Genomic DNA, 18307 nt, shown 5'->3' with positions numbered 1-18307 from the left:
GGGGTGGGTTTGCTTCTATCTGTACCCATTTAAGTATGGCCTTCGTTTTCCTTTCCCTAAACTCGTCCAAGATTTCGTTTTTACCAACAATTTCGCCATGGCACAAATCTTTGCTGCCATTTGGAGAGTTCTTCTTTATTCTCTGGCCGCTGGTCAGAGTACTGGCAAATCTGTCACTCTGGGCGATCTAGCCCATATGTATAGCATCAGATCCCTGGGCAGGGGTCAGTTCTCATTCCGGGGCCATGGAGATGCTCCCTTCAAAAACGCGTCAAAGTCCCGTGATGAGAAATGGTTTGAGGACTTCTTCTACGTGAGGAAGGACTCCATCCAGCCTCCTGCTGATTACATTTTCGAGAAGTGGGTTCAGACTTCGAGTAAGTAGCCTCCCTGTCGTCTGAATTATTTTATCTCGCTGCGTACTAGCTTACTTCATCGTCTTCGTGCAGGCCCCTGTGACATTACCCGTATTGGTGCCAAGATCCCTGCCTGCAGCAAGCTGTTTTGCATTCCCGAATCCGAGAGAAAGTTTCCAGATCTGCTTCCTGGTTTTTCATCTGGTTCCTCCTCCAATCCTCCTCAATCAGCCCACATCATGTCTTCTGGGAAGGTTTCTGTAACCGCTTTCGTTTGTGTGCTGTATGCTGCTTGATGTTTTGAGCATTCTGTCGTCTGAAACTGTGTATGCTTGCAGGTTCAAAAGTTGATCCATTAGAACTCATCCTCCAAAGTGCTAAAAGAAAGAGGCCTTCTGCCAACCCTGACGTGGCCTCTGCCTCCAAGAGGAGTGCTCCTGCTGCCTCTTTTCAGACTCCTCCTGCAGTTTCGAGCTCCGCTGCTCGCGTGCCCCTGGAAGTCAGTCCATTATCCCGCCATCCACCTACTCCTCATGCCAGTCCCCGTGCTTCCACTAGTGGGGGCATCATTGCTCATTTTCCAGAAGGCTTCGGAAATGTGGACAAGGTGCCCTACTGGCCGGAGATTGATCAGCTGCTCTTTCCTCCTGTTGAGGAAACATTTTCGGAGTTCTCCCCAGAGGAGATGGCTGAAAATGACGTGCACAACGCTTTCATGGTAAATATTTTTCATCTTCTACCTGTCTGTCTGTCTCTTGCTTAAATTCTGCCTCCCAACTCTTTTGCTGACTTCTGATTATTTATGCCCCAGACTCTTCAGTCTGAACTCTACAACAGGAAGATGATCAACATAGTGCAGACCACCAGTCGTGCTACCAGCGCCAAGAATCAGGAGCTGAAGGAAACTGTCGCAGATCTGGCTCAACAGCGGGTTGATCTGAAAGAGCGCGTGGTGGAGCTGAAGACTGAGTTTGCTGTCACCAAGAAGAAGTTGAAGGAGGGGGCTGATCAGATGGCTCGAACCCAGGCGGTGTGCAACACCTTTTCTGACTCTCTGAAGCAGTCTGAGGAGAAGATCACTGAGCTGATCTCCCTGGCCACCAATGTTGTTGCATATGCCACCTGGCGGGGAAAGATCAGTGGGATGCGTGCTGCACTTGATGAGGCTCCCACCCAGCAGGCCATAGAGGAAGAGGAGAAGTTGCTGGAGATGCTCTACCCCGCTCAACCTGATCTGAGTATGCTGATGCCTGAGGTTGGTGAGGTGAACTCTCCTGCGCTGGCTGAGGAAGCTGCTGGGGGTGATCTTTGGAATGTCCCGGATCTTTCTGATGGAGCTCGGGGAGCTTTGGCGGCCGAGGATGCTCAGTGACAGATGACGAAATGAGCGATCGGCAGGAAGACGTGTGCCGAGGTCGAGTCGAGTCATTAATGTGACCGACAATTAAGTTTTTACTTTTTTTTTTTTTGATGAACTTGTTGGTAGTCTGGCCCAGAGGTGGCAGACTTTGTAAGTTTTTAAGACTTGTTCTTGTTTTTGCTCCGCCAGGGTGGCGGTTAAACTTGGGCCCGTTTTTTGGCCATATTTTGAATGCCCCTTGTCATAGTTTGGCAAGGTTTTTACATATCGTGTGCTTGTTTGTTTATTCTCCCTGTTTTAGGAAGTCTGTGCCGTGTCAGTCTGCTTGACTGATTTAGGCGAGTCTTGTCACCCTGAAAAGGCTGACGTTTTGACTCAGCTAGCTGCCGTGTCAGCCTGATGGCAGATTTAGGCCTATGCCGCAAATATAAGGAGAAGTGGCCGTGTCAACCCAGGGGGCTGATTTAGACCAGCCCGGTCAGCCTGAAAAGACTGATCAAGACCAAGCTAGCTGCCGTGTCAGCCGGATGGCTGATTTAGGCGTACGCCGCAGTTTGTGGACTACTTAACCTTTTTCATGACGTAACGTGTGTTCGTCTGCCAGCAGGTGGCGTCATTGAGGCAAGTTTATCGTTATTTTAGGACCAAATGGAGACGCTGCAGGATTCTGGTAGCGCAGATATCCCTACGTTCCATGTTCGTTTTTGCATGCATGCTGGGGCCCTGATTAAGTGCGATTAGTGCGAGCTACGTCCAGGGGGTGGTATCAGGGGTAGGCCGGAAAAGCGTATTCACCGTCGGCCAGGCTCCCTTTCGTATGTTCCACATCCGCTTTGGTGAGGGTGCTCCTTGTGGAGAAAATAGGTTAGGCATGTTGGAGTGCCATGTGCCTTGTCACCCCGCGTTAGCGATTGACGATCTGCTAGACATCCTTTCAAAGTACCATAGATACCGAGAATTCAAAGTGATGTACTTAGAGAAGCCTCGAAAATAAGAAAATCTATCGAAATGATGTGAAGTACTGTCGCCATCTCATGGGGTACCGAGCAATTGTGGTCCCAGGACGCTGCTAGACCACACCATCCAATAGTAGTTTAAAGTTTAAAAACAACTAAAGACACCAGAAATAAGAGTGAAACTGGCAGTATGCCTACTACCGGATTTTTATTTTATCTTTAAAAATGATTTGGCTTCTCATAGTACATTATTCTGAAAGCTAGAGTCTACTTATTATCAAAAGTAATATCTCTTTAGGTGAAGTATGTTCCATGGGCGTTGTATGATTTGACCGTCCATAGTCATCAGTCTGTATGCACCATGGCCAACAACTCCTTCTACCTGGTATGGTCCTTCCCATTTGTAGGCGAATTTGCCTGCTTTTCAATTCTTGGTGTTCTGGAACACTTCTCGGAGGACCAGGTCTCCTACCTCCAGGAGCCCGACCTTTACATTCTTGTTGTAACTCCTGGCCACAGATCGTTTTTGTAGGCGACCAGGACGGATTTTTGCGTTTGCTCGCAGCTCGTCAATTGTGTCCAGGCTTCGGTCATCTCTGCATTGTTCGGTTCCCTCGTCATATTTTCATACCCGTGAGTGGGAACTCGAACTTCGATGGAATGATCGCTTCGCGCCAAACACCAGGCTGAAGGGTGTTTGACCTGTTGCTATCTTTGGCATCGTCCTGTCTGACCATAACACTAGTGGCAATTCATCTGCCCACTTTCCTCCTAACTCCTGTAGCCTCCTTCTTAGGTTGTCCATAATGATTTTATTCTTTGGATTCACTTGTCCATTGGACTTTGGAGTCCTGGTGCTTGACTTTTTTAAGGTGATATTCCACCTGGCACAGTATCCTTCGGTATCGTTTGAGATGAATTGTGAGCCATTGTCACATATGATTTCTGATGGGATACCAAATCTGCACACGATGTTTCGTTTTATGAATGAGATGACCTGTTTGTCCTTTACTTCCGTGAATGCTTATGCCTCTATCCACTTAGAGAAGTAATCTATCATTGCTAGCATCCAGGTCCTGTTTCCTGTGGCCCGTGGTAGAGGGCCTACTATGTCCATGCCCCATGTCATGAATGGCCAAGGAGAGATAATTGGGTGCAGAGGCTCTGCTGGCTGATGGATCATAGGCGTCGAGCGTTGGCAGGCGTCACATTTTCGTGCATACTCTGCTGCATCTGCTTTCATCGAAGGCCAATAATATCCCTGTCTGAGTGCTTTATTTGCCAGACTCCTACCCCCTGCATAGTTTTCACATTCGCCACTGTGGAGGGCATGCAACACAGTCTGTGCTTCTTCCTTGTCCAGGCACCGTAGGTAGGGGCCTGCTAGCGATTTTCTGAATAGTGTATCATCAATGAGTATGAATCTGGAAGCCTTTATTCTAAAAGCTCTCACTTCCTTCTTGTCGTCTGGTAGCTTATTGTGGCGCAGCCAGTCTAGGTAAGGTGTGCGCCAGTCGTCTGCTGGATCGACTTCCTGGTCAGGCGTCTGCCTGTGTGACCGAGAGCTCTCACCTTCCTCTGTAACTGCTTGGATTTCCTTTTCGCTTTGCAGATCTTCCAGTTCACCCCTGTCTATTTCGTTTGCCTTCTGAATAGAAGGTTCCAGCATATGCGCTATCGGTATGCTGGATAGCTCTGTTGGTTTGAATGTTGCCCCCGGGGTTGCTAGGGCGTCTGCCTCCACGTTCTGATCTCTGGGGACCTGTTTAAGCTTGCAAGTTTCGAATTTTTGTTTCAATTCCTTTGCTACTTTCAGGTATGCAATCATCTTCGAATCTATGGCTATAAACTCATCGTTCACATGGTTAACTATTAACAGAGAGTCACTAGATATGAGCAGGTGTCTGACTCCTGATTCCAGAGCTAGCTTCGTTCCCAGTATTAAGGCCTCATATTCTGTTTCATTGTTGGTTGCCTTGAATTCGCATCTTACAGCTTGTGCTATCAGGTCTCCCTGTGGTTATCGCAGGATTAATTCTACACCTGCCCCCCTTTGGTTGGAGGCTCCGTCGATATGCATCTGCCAGACGTCTGTCGGCTTGCTTCCTTCTAAAGTGAGGATCTCCGTATCCGCCGGTCGGATGGCTGGATCAAGTCGACACAAAGTCGGCCAGTGCTTGTGATTTGATTGCTGTTCTAGGGTCATACTGGATGTCGTATCCACTGAGGTGTACAGACCATTTAGACATTCTTCCTGACAGTTCAGGTTTCCTCATGATAGCTTTTAGCGGGTAGTTTGTCACAACATGTACGATGTGTGACTCAAAATAAGGACGCAGTTTGCGAAATGCTACTACCAACGCTAGTACTAATTTTTCAAGGGATGTGTACCTGGTCTCTGCCGGCAGCAGAGACTTGCTCATGTAGTATACTGGCTTCTGCTCCTTTTCTTGCTCTCCGACCGGACAAAGACTTACATCGCTACTTCGTGACGGCTAGGTATAAGAATAACGGTTCTCCTGGCTCCGTCTGTGATAGCAATGGCGGGCTGCTGAGATAATGCTTCAGCTCTCTGAAGGCTTGCTCGTGCTCAGGGGTCCATTCAAACTTCTGACTTTTCCTTAGTACGTCGTAAAATAGCCTGCATTTGTCTGAAGATCTTGAAATGAATCTGTTCAGGGCTGCTACCTTTCCAGCTAGTCTTTGAACATCCTTAGGTTTCTCTGGTGATTCCAGCTGTAAGATAGCTTTGATCTGCTCGATGATGGCTTCTATCCCTCTCTGAGTCACGATATAGCCCAGGAACTTGCCAGAAGATACCCCGAAGGTGCATTTAGATGGGTTTAGTTTCATCTTGTATTCCCTGAGGGTGCTGAATGTTTCTGCCAGATGACGCATATGCTCTTTGGCTCTTTCTGACTTCACCACCATGTCATCAATGTACACCTCCATGGTTCTTCCTATTTTCTCTTTGAACATGCGGTTAACCAGCCTTTGATATGTGGAGCCTGCGTTCTTTAGGCCGAATGGCATGACGTTGTAGCAATATATTCCTCTTTCGGACATAAATGCTGTCTTCTCTTGATCTGCAGGATCCATCTTGATTTGATTGTATCCACTCCATGCGTCCAGAAATGTTAGCATCTCGTGTCCAGCTGTTGCATCTACCATTGCATCAATATGAGGCAGTGGGAATGGATCTTTGGGACATGCTTTATTGAGATCAGTGAAGTCCACACATACTCTGCACTTCCCATTCTTTTTAGGCACCACCACTACATTAGACAACCATTCTGGGTATTTTACTTCTCTTATCTTCTTTCTTTGCCAAGAAATGTCTACTTCCTGGTTGATTACCATATTTCTCTCTACTGCAAACTTTCTCCTTCTCTGCTGGATGGGTTTACACTTTGGGTCCACGCTAAGCTTGTGTGTTATGATGGATGGATCTATGCCTATCATATCATCGTGTGACCATGCAAAGCAATCCATGTTATCTTGCAAGAACTTGACTAGCTGTTGTCGTAAGCTTCCTGTACATCCTGCTCTAATGAGCACGGTTTTCTCTGGGTGCAACTTATCCAGGTTAATCTGGTCCAGCTCTTCTGCTGGGGGCTCGATGTATTCGTCCTGGATAGGCTGCTTCTGTAATTGCTATGCGAGAGGGCTGGCAGTGCACTTGAGTGCCTTCATGTAGCAACCTCTGGCTTCCTCCTGATCTCCTCTTATCGTTTCTACTCCCCATGGGGTGGGGAATTTTATGCACTGGTGGTATCTGAGGGGACTGCCTTCATTTGGTGCAACCATGGTCTTCCTAAGATGACGTTGTAAGTAGAGGGGCCATCTATAACCAGTACTGACTTGCTTGTTGACTCCTCCCACATAGGTTGGGATGACTATCTCACCTAGCGAGCTAGTGTTTCTCCGCCGAAGCCTACTAGCGAAATAGTCTTCTTCCTCAGAAATCCTTCTCGCGAATCCCATGTTCTCTATGGTTTTCAGCATGATCAAGTTGACCGAGCTTCCTGTATCTACCAAGACCTTTCTAACTGTGCAATTGGCCATTGATAAGGTGATAATTAGTGCATCATGGTGCTCTCTTTCATCGTATTCATCTCCTTCATCAAAGCTGACCGCTGGTAGGTCACTGTGAGAAATTCTGCACAAATTGGCTGGCCTATCTCCTTTGGTCTCTGTAGCGTGTCTCTTGGCTGCTGAATATGTCAATCCGCTTAAGTCTGAGCCGCCTGTTATCACGTTTATAATTTTGGTGCATGTGGGTGGGTCTGCACGGCCATGGAACCTACCTTATCTTCTTCGCTTGCCCCACGTGGTAATAGGTGGCTCAGCTTTCCTTGTTCGTACAGGCGCTTGATCTCTCTTCTTAATGTGTAGCAATCCTCAGTGTTGTGCCCAATATCACGGTGAAATTCACACTTCTTCTTGCTATCCTTTCTCCATGCTTGCTCTCCTACTGGTGGGTTAGGCCGCCTGACTCCATCTCCCATCTCCCTTAATGCCTTCAATATTCCTCAGATGCCTGTGGTGAATCCATATTCTACCAGGGTGGGGAGTAGTTGGTTCTCCTCAATTCTGTTGACTCCCCTCCCATATGGTCTGTATCTCTCGTCCTTCTTGCTGGTGGTTTGCTTTCTTCCTGATTTCTCCACGGATGAAGTACTAGAAATACTGGGTGTGCTTTGTAAGCTGGCTCTGGCTAGAATATCTTCCTCCACCGATCGCGGCGCTACCTTTTCTGTCTGCTTGAAACTATGGCGGGGATGCATAGTCAGCTGCTTGTATAGGTCGGAGTCGTGGTGGAGGCCTCTTCTGAAGGCTTCTACTGCTGTTGAGATATCACACTCTCGTACTGCTACCTTCTCATTGTTAAATCTCGTATTGTATTCTCCAATGCTTTCTCCTGCCCCCTGGACGATTCTGTATAAGCCTCCTGCGTGCTTCTGTGGCTTCCTGCTGCTTGCGAACTGTTGAGTAAATGGGTTCACCCATTCAGCAAAGGTAGATATCGACCTGTTGGGCAGGCTCACAAACCATCGAAGTGCTGGTCCCGTTAAGGTGGACCCGAACCCTTTGCACATGCAAGCATCATTGACTTGCCCTATAGCTGTCACCGTCATCATTTTCTGTTTGTATTGGCTGACATGATCAAAGGGATTTGTTGTGCCGTCGAAGAGAGGCATATTTGGGTTGGTGAATCCTTTTGGCATAGCTGTGATGGATATGGCGTTCACGAACGGTGAGTCGGCATAACTATCTAGGGCTGCTTTCTCGAGTGGAGGTGGTAGCCCGGAACCTGCTCAAAGATCTCTTTTAGCTCAATCTTTTTTAGTTAGTTATATTGGCTGAATCTGGGGTTCGCCTGTCAGCTGTCTGCACATTTCCTCCTGATCCGGGTTCTTGAAGATTCTGGTAAGCTCCGGCAGCCAGGGGGGTTGTGGTAACGATGGTCCCCGGCGCCGCTTACTGCTTGGTTTGACTCGGATCTGCTACAGTGTCCGATCGACTCTGCGGGGATCACCGATCGGGAAGCCACCTGCTTGTACCTCTACGTAGCCTGCCGGCTGCCAGCTATCTGGCGTGAGGTATCCTAACCCTCGCGGGGTTATCCTTCCATCTGATGGTGTCGTAGCTAAATCCAACCTCGTAATTATTTCGGCTGGTATCTGCCTGCTACCTGATGCTCCTTGTGTCAGATCCACCAAGGGTGATCTTCCTTCACCTATCCTGTTCGCTGGGGTGTTGGACTACTGCTTTAGGAGATCAATCTGTGCCCAGAGCTCTCTGTCTCTCCTTCTCACCTCTGCATCTGCTTTCCTTTGGTCTTCTCTCATGTTTTCCATGGCTTTCTGAAGACTTTCCACACCAGCGAGCAAGATCTGCGTGGGACTGGGTGGCGGAGTGACGCCTGAGCTTGATGTTCCCTTGTCTGATCTGGACTGTGCTGAGACAGCAGGGGTCTTAGGAGGCAAAGTAGCTTTTGTTGTTGGTATGACTCTGGGGGTATGTCCGGGAGCCTGCGTGGCCACTGTTGATGTTGGATTTTGAGTGGATGGTGGTGGTGGCGATGGATGCCTGCTCCCTGACATGGCTTCGGACGCTTGCTTTTCCATTGTATATCTAGGATATCAACGATTGACGACCACAATGCCCCACGGTGGGCGCCAAACTGTTTAGGTCTATTTTACCTAAGTCGATTTAGGGTCAATGTAGTCTATATTCGTTGATCGATTGTATGGTGATTTGTGTGTTAATAAGTAAACGGCAAATAAAGTGTGGGAACAACCGCGGGAGGGACGGTACCCTGCCAAGTATTGCACTATATGAATTGGAGGACGATTACAATTATGGTACGAAGTTAATCCTGCTGGCCCTAGGTGTCAGGCCTGCAAGACCAAGAATGATCGTAAATTATTTGCAGAGATGTGATCTTGAATGTTGATGTATGAACGCCGGTGTTGAATGAATGTCCTTCTTGATTTCCTTCCTTTGCTATTTATAGGGTAAGAACCCTAGATGTATTCTACCTCAAATATGGAAAGAGAATATTATTTCCATAAAGACTTCTTTCCAAACCCGGACTCTTTTGCCAATTCTCCCCGATCTCCCTAACTTCTCCCTAACTTCTCCCTAACACTTCTTTCCTTAACACGGGCACCTTCTATGATGGGCTCTTGATCCTTCTCAAGCTCATCCCCCCTCCTCCTGACCGCGGACTCCCTTCCTCCTCACCTCTTCTTTATAATCTTTATTTCACCAAGTGGGCTTTCTTTATTGTGCTATTTTTAGCCCAAACACATACCATATCTTTCTATATAGATATACAACACACAAGGTAAATACATAGCGATCCCAACACACACCCCATAGTGACCTGTTCAAAGTTGTAGGGCATGATCGCGACTTTAGGCCGTCTCCCAAGTCTTTGCATTAGCTCATAAAAACTCCTACCCGGGTTCATTTTATTTTGACTCCCTAAGTTCATTGAGTTCATTAGTTACAGATTCCAAAATCGTCGCTCTGATACCACTTTGTACCACCCCATACTCCAAGTGCCTTACCAGGACCACTTAAGCATGGAAGTGCTACCATCTCGGTTACCCGAGGCAATGATAATCAAATAGACCATAAAGAAACGTACTTTAATAATAAAGTTTAAAGCAATACAATCAAATCCGAAACTGATAAAAAGAAATACAAATGTTCTCAAAATGTTAACCAACTAAACAACTAAAAGAATGTTCGACAGAGCGGAAGACTTCTAAACAACATCATGATGACTCAACCCAGCTATCCCATGCGCATCAACTCATACCTGCTCAATAACTGCTCACCATCCACGAATGGATCACCACACTTTTTAAAACATTTAAACGGGGTCAGTACTAATTACACAAAACAAACAGGTACAATAAAACAACAAGACAAGACAATCCAATCCACCAACTCTGTCTCATCACCACACACCTGACTACACACTAAAGTGTGTTGTAGTCCTGCCAGAATACTCATCGCAACAAGTATTCCACGCCGCCAGTGGGGGACCGCAACCGTTCCCACCTAATCCCTGCTCATCTCATCCGAGCGATAACCCATGTTCCTTAATGTGCACATCCCTGCTGTGGCGGGTTCCACAGAAGGCGAATCAAGGACGTGAAGCCACTCCCGCAAGTGACTCCACTCAGCTAGGGACGTGCCCCGAGAACCACAAACAGTTATAAAACAATCACCTTATACAATCACAATCACAATCACCAAATACCAATTCCTTTATGATAATGAATCAACAACAATAAAACAATCACCAACAATCAACAATGCCATGTAAACAATACTGAGTAGGGAAAACCCTACCTGGAATAGCAATCACACGAGACCGTCTAGCAGCTAATCAGAACTTCTCCTTTACGAATCCTCCTCCTATATCATGTATACATACAATTACTACCAACACATCACAATACCCCCAAAACCCCCAAAACTACCCAATTAGGGTTTAATCAAACTTATCAAAACATTATAAAAATTATACAAGAAGCTTACCCTCGACACAACGATCACAACGGCGTAAAGAAAGAGACGAACCGATGATCCTAGCCTTGGGATTTGCTAATAATGCGAGAGATGCGAACAACGTAACTTTAAATCTCCTCTTCAAAAGTTTTAGAATGATAAAAGTGTTCAGAAAATAATGGCGGAAGCTTTTATATTAATCTCGCGTTGTTAACAAAACCCGGCTAAACAGACCCGTAAAACACACTTACTCGATCGAGTCCCCAACTTACTCGATCGAGTACCCTACAGGCAGACTACTGTTTTGCGTAAAAAACTAGTTACTCGACAGAGTAAGTCCAACTCGATAGAGTACCCAAAGACATAGAAAACCGTAGTATTACAATAACCTTTGGTTTGGATGGGAGGGAGTATATTGAAAAATTGCCATGATTAAATTATGGATTGAATTCACTAAAACTAATCATATCTCCTAACAGTATAAAATGGATGAATATAGTATCTCAATCTTACAACAATAAAATAGATGATTAAACATACAAGTCTTAGAGATTTCTTAGGTACACTCAGTGTATCACGTCAACAGTAGTGGAATGAGGGGGGCTAGCAGAGGCGGTCGCCTCCGCTGGCGTTTGAAAATTTCGAAATTTTTAGTTAAAAATTTCGAATTTTTTCGAGGCCTCCTTATAATATTACCCTTTTGCTCCCGTTGAAAATTTTCGCCACCGCTGAGTTAAAATCCTAGCTCCGCCACTGCACGTCAATTAAAAAATATGTCAAAGTATACGTAAACATAGTACACCCGGTGTACTTAGAAAATATAGTTCACCCAATAACAAAATTCACAAACCCATTTTGTTGAATATAGCATAAAGACTTACCAAAAAAGAAGCGTTTGAGAATTAAGTCATCTGGAAATGGAATGTCAGGAAACTCTCGGCAGGGGTGAAGCTACATTGTAGCATGGGGTAGCGCTCGCTACCCCAAACCCGGAAAAACTCACAAAGAAGATGAATATTTGCTACCCTAAGTACTGTTGAGTGTGAAACAAGAATAACAAAAGAAAAGTTGCTATATTATCATCTGTGTATTTCTGGCGTGGTGACAAAGTTGTGGTTTTGTTTCTAATGTTTCCGTGTTCGAGCCCCACGAGTTGCATATTTAATTTTTAACATTTTATTTAGTACTTTCTCCACTTTTTTACGTACTGTCATTTCTCTGTATCGTATTATTTAACATCTTATTTCAAAATTAATATTTTGAGAAAGTTTTTTTATGATAAATTTTACTAATAGTTTAGGTTTATGTAGTAATTTTTCTTTGTTTTCTTAACATATTTTCGGTCAAAACCTAGTAATTTCGACCCTGGAAATGCAAATGAAAAAAAAAATAGAAAGATGGATGGAGTAAATTTTCAATGACAAAAAAATGGCTGGTACGTCAGCTAATACTATATTCATTCTTTATCAAAGTTTCCAGTAACCAATTATAATTTTTGTTTTAACATTTTTGTTAGATACTTAAACTTAAATAGTCCTACGAGGCTTTCGGATAAGCTAACTATAACTTGAGGCGCAAACTCAACACCGAAGATATGAGTAATCACAAACGAAAAACATTTTATCTTATCTTCATGCTGAAAGATGTCAATGTTAGGAATAATAAAAAACAAACGAAGCATTTGTTAAGAAAGTTATGCTCTTATATTTTGCTTCTTTTAATAGAAAAATATATTATACGACTAAAAAATTCGCTACCCTACATCTTAAATCCTGGCTTCGCCCCTAACTCTCGGTGCACGCGAGTGACACAAGGTGGAACCCAAGCTCTAAGAAGATGGCGTTCCCACATCGGATTGACCGATAAAGTTTGAATCCCACGGGATACCTCACTTATAGCGTTCATGAAGTCAGCTACACCTATCGCATTAACTATTGAATGATTCATTTTATGTGTAATTATGAACCCTCCACATTTGAGTCGTGTTACCTGATCGATAAGAAAAATAACTGTGAACTAGAATGCATGTTTCTAATATGTGTTATTAGGTAAAAATTATTAATGAGATTATATATACCTGAAAGAGAAACAAAGGAGAATTGAGAATGCCAACGAAGTCCGGAACACCATTATAAAGAAGCTCATTCATGCAAGGAATGGGTTTATGAAAATCAGCCTTGTTGTAACAGAAGCAAGAAAGAACAAATAAAGAACAATAAAGACAAAACGCACAGATTTACGTGGTTCACTAACAGTGTGTTAGCTACGTCCACATGGTAGAAGGGAGAGAGTTTTATTGATATGTGAGGAGTTTTCAGATTACAGATTCAGACGGTATGATAAGCATGACTGCTAGGTAGAGGCTTAGAGAGTTTATATAATACTCTTTAAGACCTAATATAGAATGACCTAGGCGACTAACAGAATCAAGGCACAAACCCAACAAATCTCTACCTTGACTTGAATTCTCTCACAAACAGACAGATGTACCAGATGCACCCCCATAGATGCCAGATGTACCAGAAAACTCTTCTCCCTTCCCCCTCAGATATTGCCCACAAGAGGGCAATTACAGACTGCGGATATTTAGCAAGTCCAAACAATGTTGGAACTTGCTATGTGGAACTGGCTTGGTGAACATGTCAGTTGGGTTATCAGCAGTACCCACTTTGTTTACCTTAATCCTCTTCTCATTTCTCAGAAAGTGATATCTCACATCTATATGTTTAGTCCTCTTATGATGGACTTGATCTTTAGCCAAGCATATTGCACTAAGACTGACACATAATACAATACCTTACTCCTGATGTAGACCCAGATCACTGACCAATCCTTTTAACCAGATACCCTCTTTAGGTGCTGCAGTCAAGGCCATATACTCTGCTTCAGTAGTAGACAAAGTAATTGTAGGCTGAAATGTAGCCTTCCAACTGACGACCGAACCACTAAACCAGAGCGCTTCGCCCCTGGACCCAGACTCGCTGACCGGTCAGTGAGACCCCCGTATAGTCGTTCGAAGCGACGACTAACAGAATTAAGGCACAAACCCAACAAGCCTCACTAAACTCTTCCAGGCTAACGTCCGCATTAGCCTCAATGAACACAATTCCTTCTCCGGTACATTCAACTACCAGTTTCTTATCACTTTTTTTCCCTTAAGTGCCCCGCTAAAGGATAATACGGTACCAAGGTTTTTCTTAATTAATGCCTCCTTAGTCACCTTAGCAGGGTCTGCGGCAAGCATATTTGGCGCAGACCCATAGAAATGAATCCCGGGCATGTGTCCCAAATGGCAATGACCATGGTTGTCGATTTCTGATAACTCCATGATCTCATAAGGGGTTGGCTTGGCCGGAGCGATAAGCTCTGGCATTTGCCTAATCACCTTAAATAGTAGATTTGTTTGATTGTCTAAAATTTTTGACATGTTTTATGTTTTATACTAATTGATTGCAGTTGTTTTGTGGTTAGTGTATTTGAGGATGGTATATATAGTTGATACTCTCTTTATCCCGATCATTTGCTTGATTTTAATTAAAATATCATTTAAAAAGAATAAAAAAGGTGGACAAATAACCGGGACCAATCTGATAATGACTTCTAAGGAATAGAAAGACTTCAAATAAAATAATCCGTAACAAACTTTCATACTTTCAAATGCTGACAAATTGGTAGATTTGTTCGTGTTTTTTTCTTATAAACACGATGAAATAATAGTTAAATTAACCGTTAAAACTTCATATATATAGAATATATCTAGAGTAGCGGATATTGCATTTTTTCCTATTTTTGTTTGTTTTAACAATAAAGGTATTATTAGAAGTATATACTAGACAAATTGGTAGATTTGTATCACTTCAATTATAAAGGGATTGGAAATATATCCTCTCTTCTTTTGGTCTTTTTTCCTTCAACAATATTATATCGTTATTCCTTCTCTACCTCATCAAACGGGTAACTTTAAATCGTCCCAAACAAAAACCTATACCATGAAAAAGAAATGAAATGAAATGAAATAGAAAAAGAGGAAATCGAGAATATTCAAATTGTCATTTCATATATGTCACCTTTTATTTATCTGAATTGGAAATTCACTTTAAATGCATAAAATAATTGGGTATTACTCTTATATAGTACGTAATACAATTGATTTAAGAAAATTACAATTGTATTATTTTAGTCATTAGGTGTCTTAAAAATTGTAAGTTTATTCGAACCATGCATATAATTTATTTTCTATAAGTTTATTCGAACCATGCATATATATCATTATACACGTACGTAATAGTACAATCATGATCATCATAAATTGATGATAAATACTCCATATATTGTACTCCTCGCATAATCAGGCTCTGTCGCCAAATACCGGAGCCGAATCCGGATCCAAGTACCCATTTATTTCCTTGACAAACATTTCCATAGCTAAAGCAGGTAAGTACATAGGCACTAAAATTCCACTCTCCCCGTCACTATTTTTCGAACGCAAAAAGAAACTCCCGTGTCCAGGGTATGGGGCCCCGGCCCACCCAGTCATCGGCCCGTAATGAACGGGCAGACCCCACCCAAAATCAATGGCATCATGTTTAATATGGCGAATATCAGACAGGATAAGAGTATGCGCTGATCTAGTGCAACGGGGCCTACCATTGGTGACAAAAAAATCTATTGTTGATTTCACGTACTCCTCGTCGAAAGAGTTTTTCGCCGCTTTCACGAGCTCAACGGCGTACCCTACAGGGTTTTCGGTAAGAGCGCCAGCGGTACATAAGACAACTGGCGTGACGATGACATTGCCATAGTAGCCGTCTGGTAAGGGCGGGTTCTTCAATAAGGGTCGAACGTTAACGAAGATTCTTAAGCGAACCTCGTTGTCAGGGTGGAACCCTAATGCTATGGTCCAGCTCCGCCAGATGACAGCGGTTAGGATTTCGAATGTTGAGCAAGATTTTAGGTGTGTCGGAAGGAATTGTCGGAAGCTGGTTATCTCGGTTGGACCTGTATGAGTAGGAAAACGAAGATGAGTATTCTATTTCTTGCGTTTTTCAAGTGGTAACTAAACGACTCCTTATGACAAAGTATGATATAAGCACTTACCAAAAAAGAAGCGTTTGAGGATTAAGTCATGAGGTGGTGGGATATCCGGAATTTGATCAAACTCTCGGGGCACATAAGTGACACGAGGTGGATCCCGAGCCCTAAGAAGATGGCGTTCCCACACCGGATTGATCGATAAAGTTTGAATCCCTCGGGCGAGCTCACTTGTTGCATTCATGAAATGAGCTACACTTATTGCATCTACTATAGCATGATTCATTTTATGTGTCAATATGAACCCTCCACACTTAAGTCGAGTAACCTGATAGCAAGGCAAATAACTGTGATTTAGCAATTGTTTTACATGTTTTATTCCCTTAATTTTTTGACAATATTTATAAGGCCGGGAAGGCGGGAAGCGTAATTTCATAATTCTTTTCAATTAAAAGCATAATGAGGATTTGATGTTAAAGGGGCAAAAAACGGGGGACGAACTACTAAAGTACTAATAGAATAAACTACAAAAAATCATAAATTTCAAATAAAAAATTCAATTTTTTTCATTATTCAATGGAGGCAACCGTCCTTGCTAACCTCACGGATCCCATCACTATTTGCAATACATATATAAGAGAACAATAGTCATGCAAAATCTTATTTGAGTAGTCTTCATAAGTACAATATTAATTAATATCAAACACGCAGGAATAATTTACTACTTACCAAACGCGCTAAAAGAGCATATTCATTGGTCAATCTACTATCTCCAAAATATTCTTGTAAATATGTAGTTTACGAAACGAGGCCATATAACGATGCAATATGTTCACATGTTCGAAAAATAAATTGACATAATTGAATTTAAATGTATGTAGTATTACGTATTGAGTCGATTTATTTCAAATGAAATTGAAGACTCGTATAAGCGGGAGCTTTTAAAATATTGAATATTGGTGAAAATTTGTTTTGTGTTCTATACCTGGAAGAGAAACAAGGGAGAATTGAGAATGTGATGGAAGTCAGGAATACCATTATAAAGAAGCTCATCCATGAAAGGATAAGGTGGGTGAAAATCAGCCTCACTAAACTCTTCAAGGCTAACATCTGCATTAGCCTCAATGAACACAATTCCTTCTCCGGTGCATTCAACTACCAATTTCTTATTACTTTTTTCTCTTAGGCGCCCCGCTAAAGGATAATACGGTACTAAGGCTCTTCTTAATGCCTCCTTAATCACCTTAGCAGGGTCAACGCCAAGCATTTTTGGCGCAGGCCCATAAAAATGGATCCCGGGGGTGTGTCCCCATTCGCGAGAATGGTTGTCAATTTCTGATAACTCCTTGATCTCATAGGGGGTAGGTGTGGCCGGAGTAATAAGCTCCGGTGTCTGCCTTGTCACCTTAAATAGTAGAGTTGTTTGATGGTCTAAAATTTTTGCCATGGTTTTATGTTAGATACTTATTGATAGTAGTTGTTTTGTGGTTTGGTGTATTTGAGAATGGTATTTATAGGCAGCGGTAAGAAATTGCGATTATCCAAATTGTAAATTTTTGATTTGAATTAAGTTTGGATCACATAGCCGATCCAAATTTTTTTTGTACTTAACTGGATAGATACTAGATTTAAAATATTTGGACATCAGATTCGATTTGACAATATATATTTTAATTATTTACCTAATCATTCTTGTAGTTTATATTACCATTGGTTTTTTTAGTGTATATTGTGATCCTTATAATGGGTTTGTTAGATTTTTTCTACATTTCAAAAAATTCTCATGCTAGATGGTGATACAAAATATAGTTTCAAACTTAATTATTTGAAAAAATTCGTAGATATGGATATCCGATGAATATTTGCTTTTATATTCATCTGATTTGATAAATTTTGTATATCCAGAATATTTGGATAAAATAATATCAATATCTAATTTCAGATTTGGTAATATGGATATTCATTCCAAACTACTACTTTGAACTGGACATCCTACTCGTGTTTTGCATATATATTACCCCTCTTATTGACAATTGATTTAGCATGAAACCTTCGACTTGTAAAGTGGTCTTCTCTCGTTCTATGGAGATGGGTCATGCCCTACATCTAAAATGTATACAAATGAGTCAGTGACGGATTTTAAAATAAAAATCAAGGCGGGGTTAAAGTGTAAATAGTTAATTTAAGATGCGAATACTTATACTCAACCACCAAGTTGAGGGTGGCAGAGCAATCATTTATTCACCGAAATGTATAAAAACTTAAATAACTTAGATCCTCCGCTGCAGATGACTGAAATGGAAAGTGGGACTTTTTTTTTTGAGTTAGATAGAAATTTGAACTTTGTGATGAGGACTTCAAAAGGAATGGAGATTTTGAGTTGAAGGAAAACAAGATTATGTGCAAATGCTGATAAATGGTAAATTTTGTTCTTATATACTTTTACGGAGTATTTCTTTAGAGTGAACGATATTGCAGCTTCGATAATTTTTGTTTATTTTTACCATAATGGTATATGGAGGTAGATACATCTAAATATCTACCAACGCGGGATAAGAGATTTTGTAGCTCTT

General features: G+C 42.6%; 2 protein-coding genes across 2 annotated transcripts; both read right to left on the bottom strand.

Moving 5' to 3' along the window:
- Positions 1-8437: 8437 nt before the first annotated feature.
- On the bottom strand, positions 8438-14076 carry LOC141600717 (benzyl alcohol O-benzoyltransferase-like). Its single transcript, XM_074420962.1, has 5 exons — positions 13835-14076; positions 13531-13669; positions 12781-12879; positions 12591-12692; positions 8438-8629 (listed from the first exon to the last, which is right to left on the bottom strand). Exons 1-5 carry the CDS (start codon positions 14074-14076, stop codon positions 8438-8440), a joined length of 774 nt encoding a protein of 257 aa, XP_074277063.1.
- Positions 14077-15051: 975 nt separating this feature from the next.
- On the bottom strand, positions 15052-17181 carry LOC141600716 (benzyl alcohol O-benzoyltransferase-like). The gene is made up of 3 exons (XM_074420961.1): positions 16720-17181; positions 15801-16062; positions 15052-15701 (listed from the first exon to the last, which is right to left on the bottom strand). The coding sequence occupies exons 1-3, from the start codon at positions 17179-17181 to the stop codon at positions 15052-15054; spliced, it is 1374 nt and encodes a 457-aa protein (XP_074277062.1).
- Positions 17182-18307: the final 1126 nt, after the last annotated feature.

Source organism: Silene latifolia, chromosome 9 (genome assembly GCF_048544455.1).
Source record: "Silene latifolia isolate original U9 population chromosome 9, ASM4854445v1, whole genome shotgun sequence".
Lineage (NCBI taxonomy): Eukaryota > Viridiplantae > Streptophyta > Magnoliopsida > Caryophyllales > Caryophyllaceae > Silene > Silene latifolia.
This window is presented reverse-complemented; position numbering and strand designations above follow the sequence as displayed.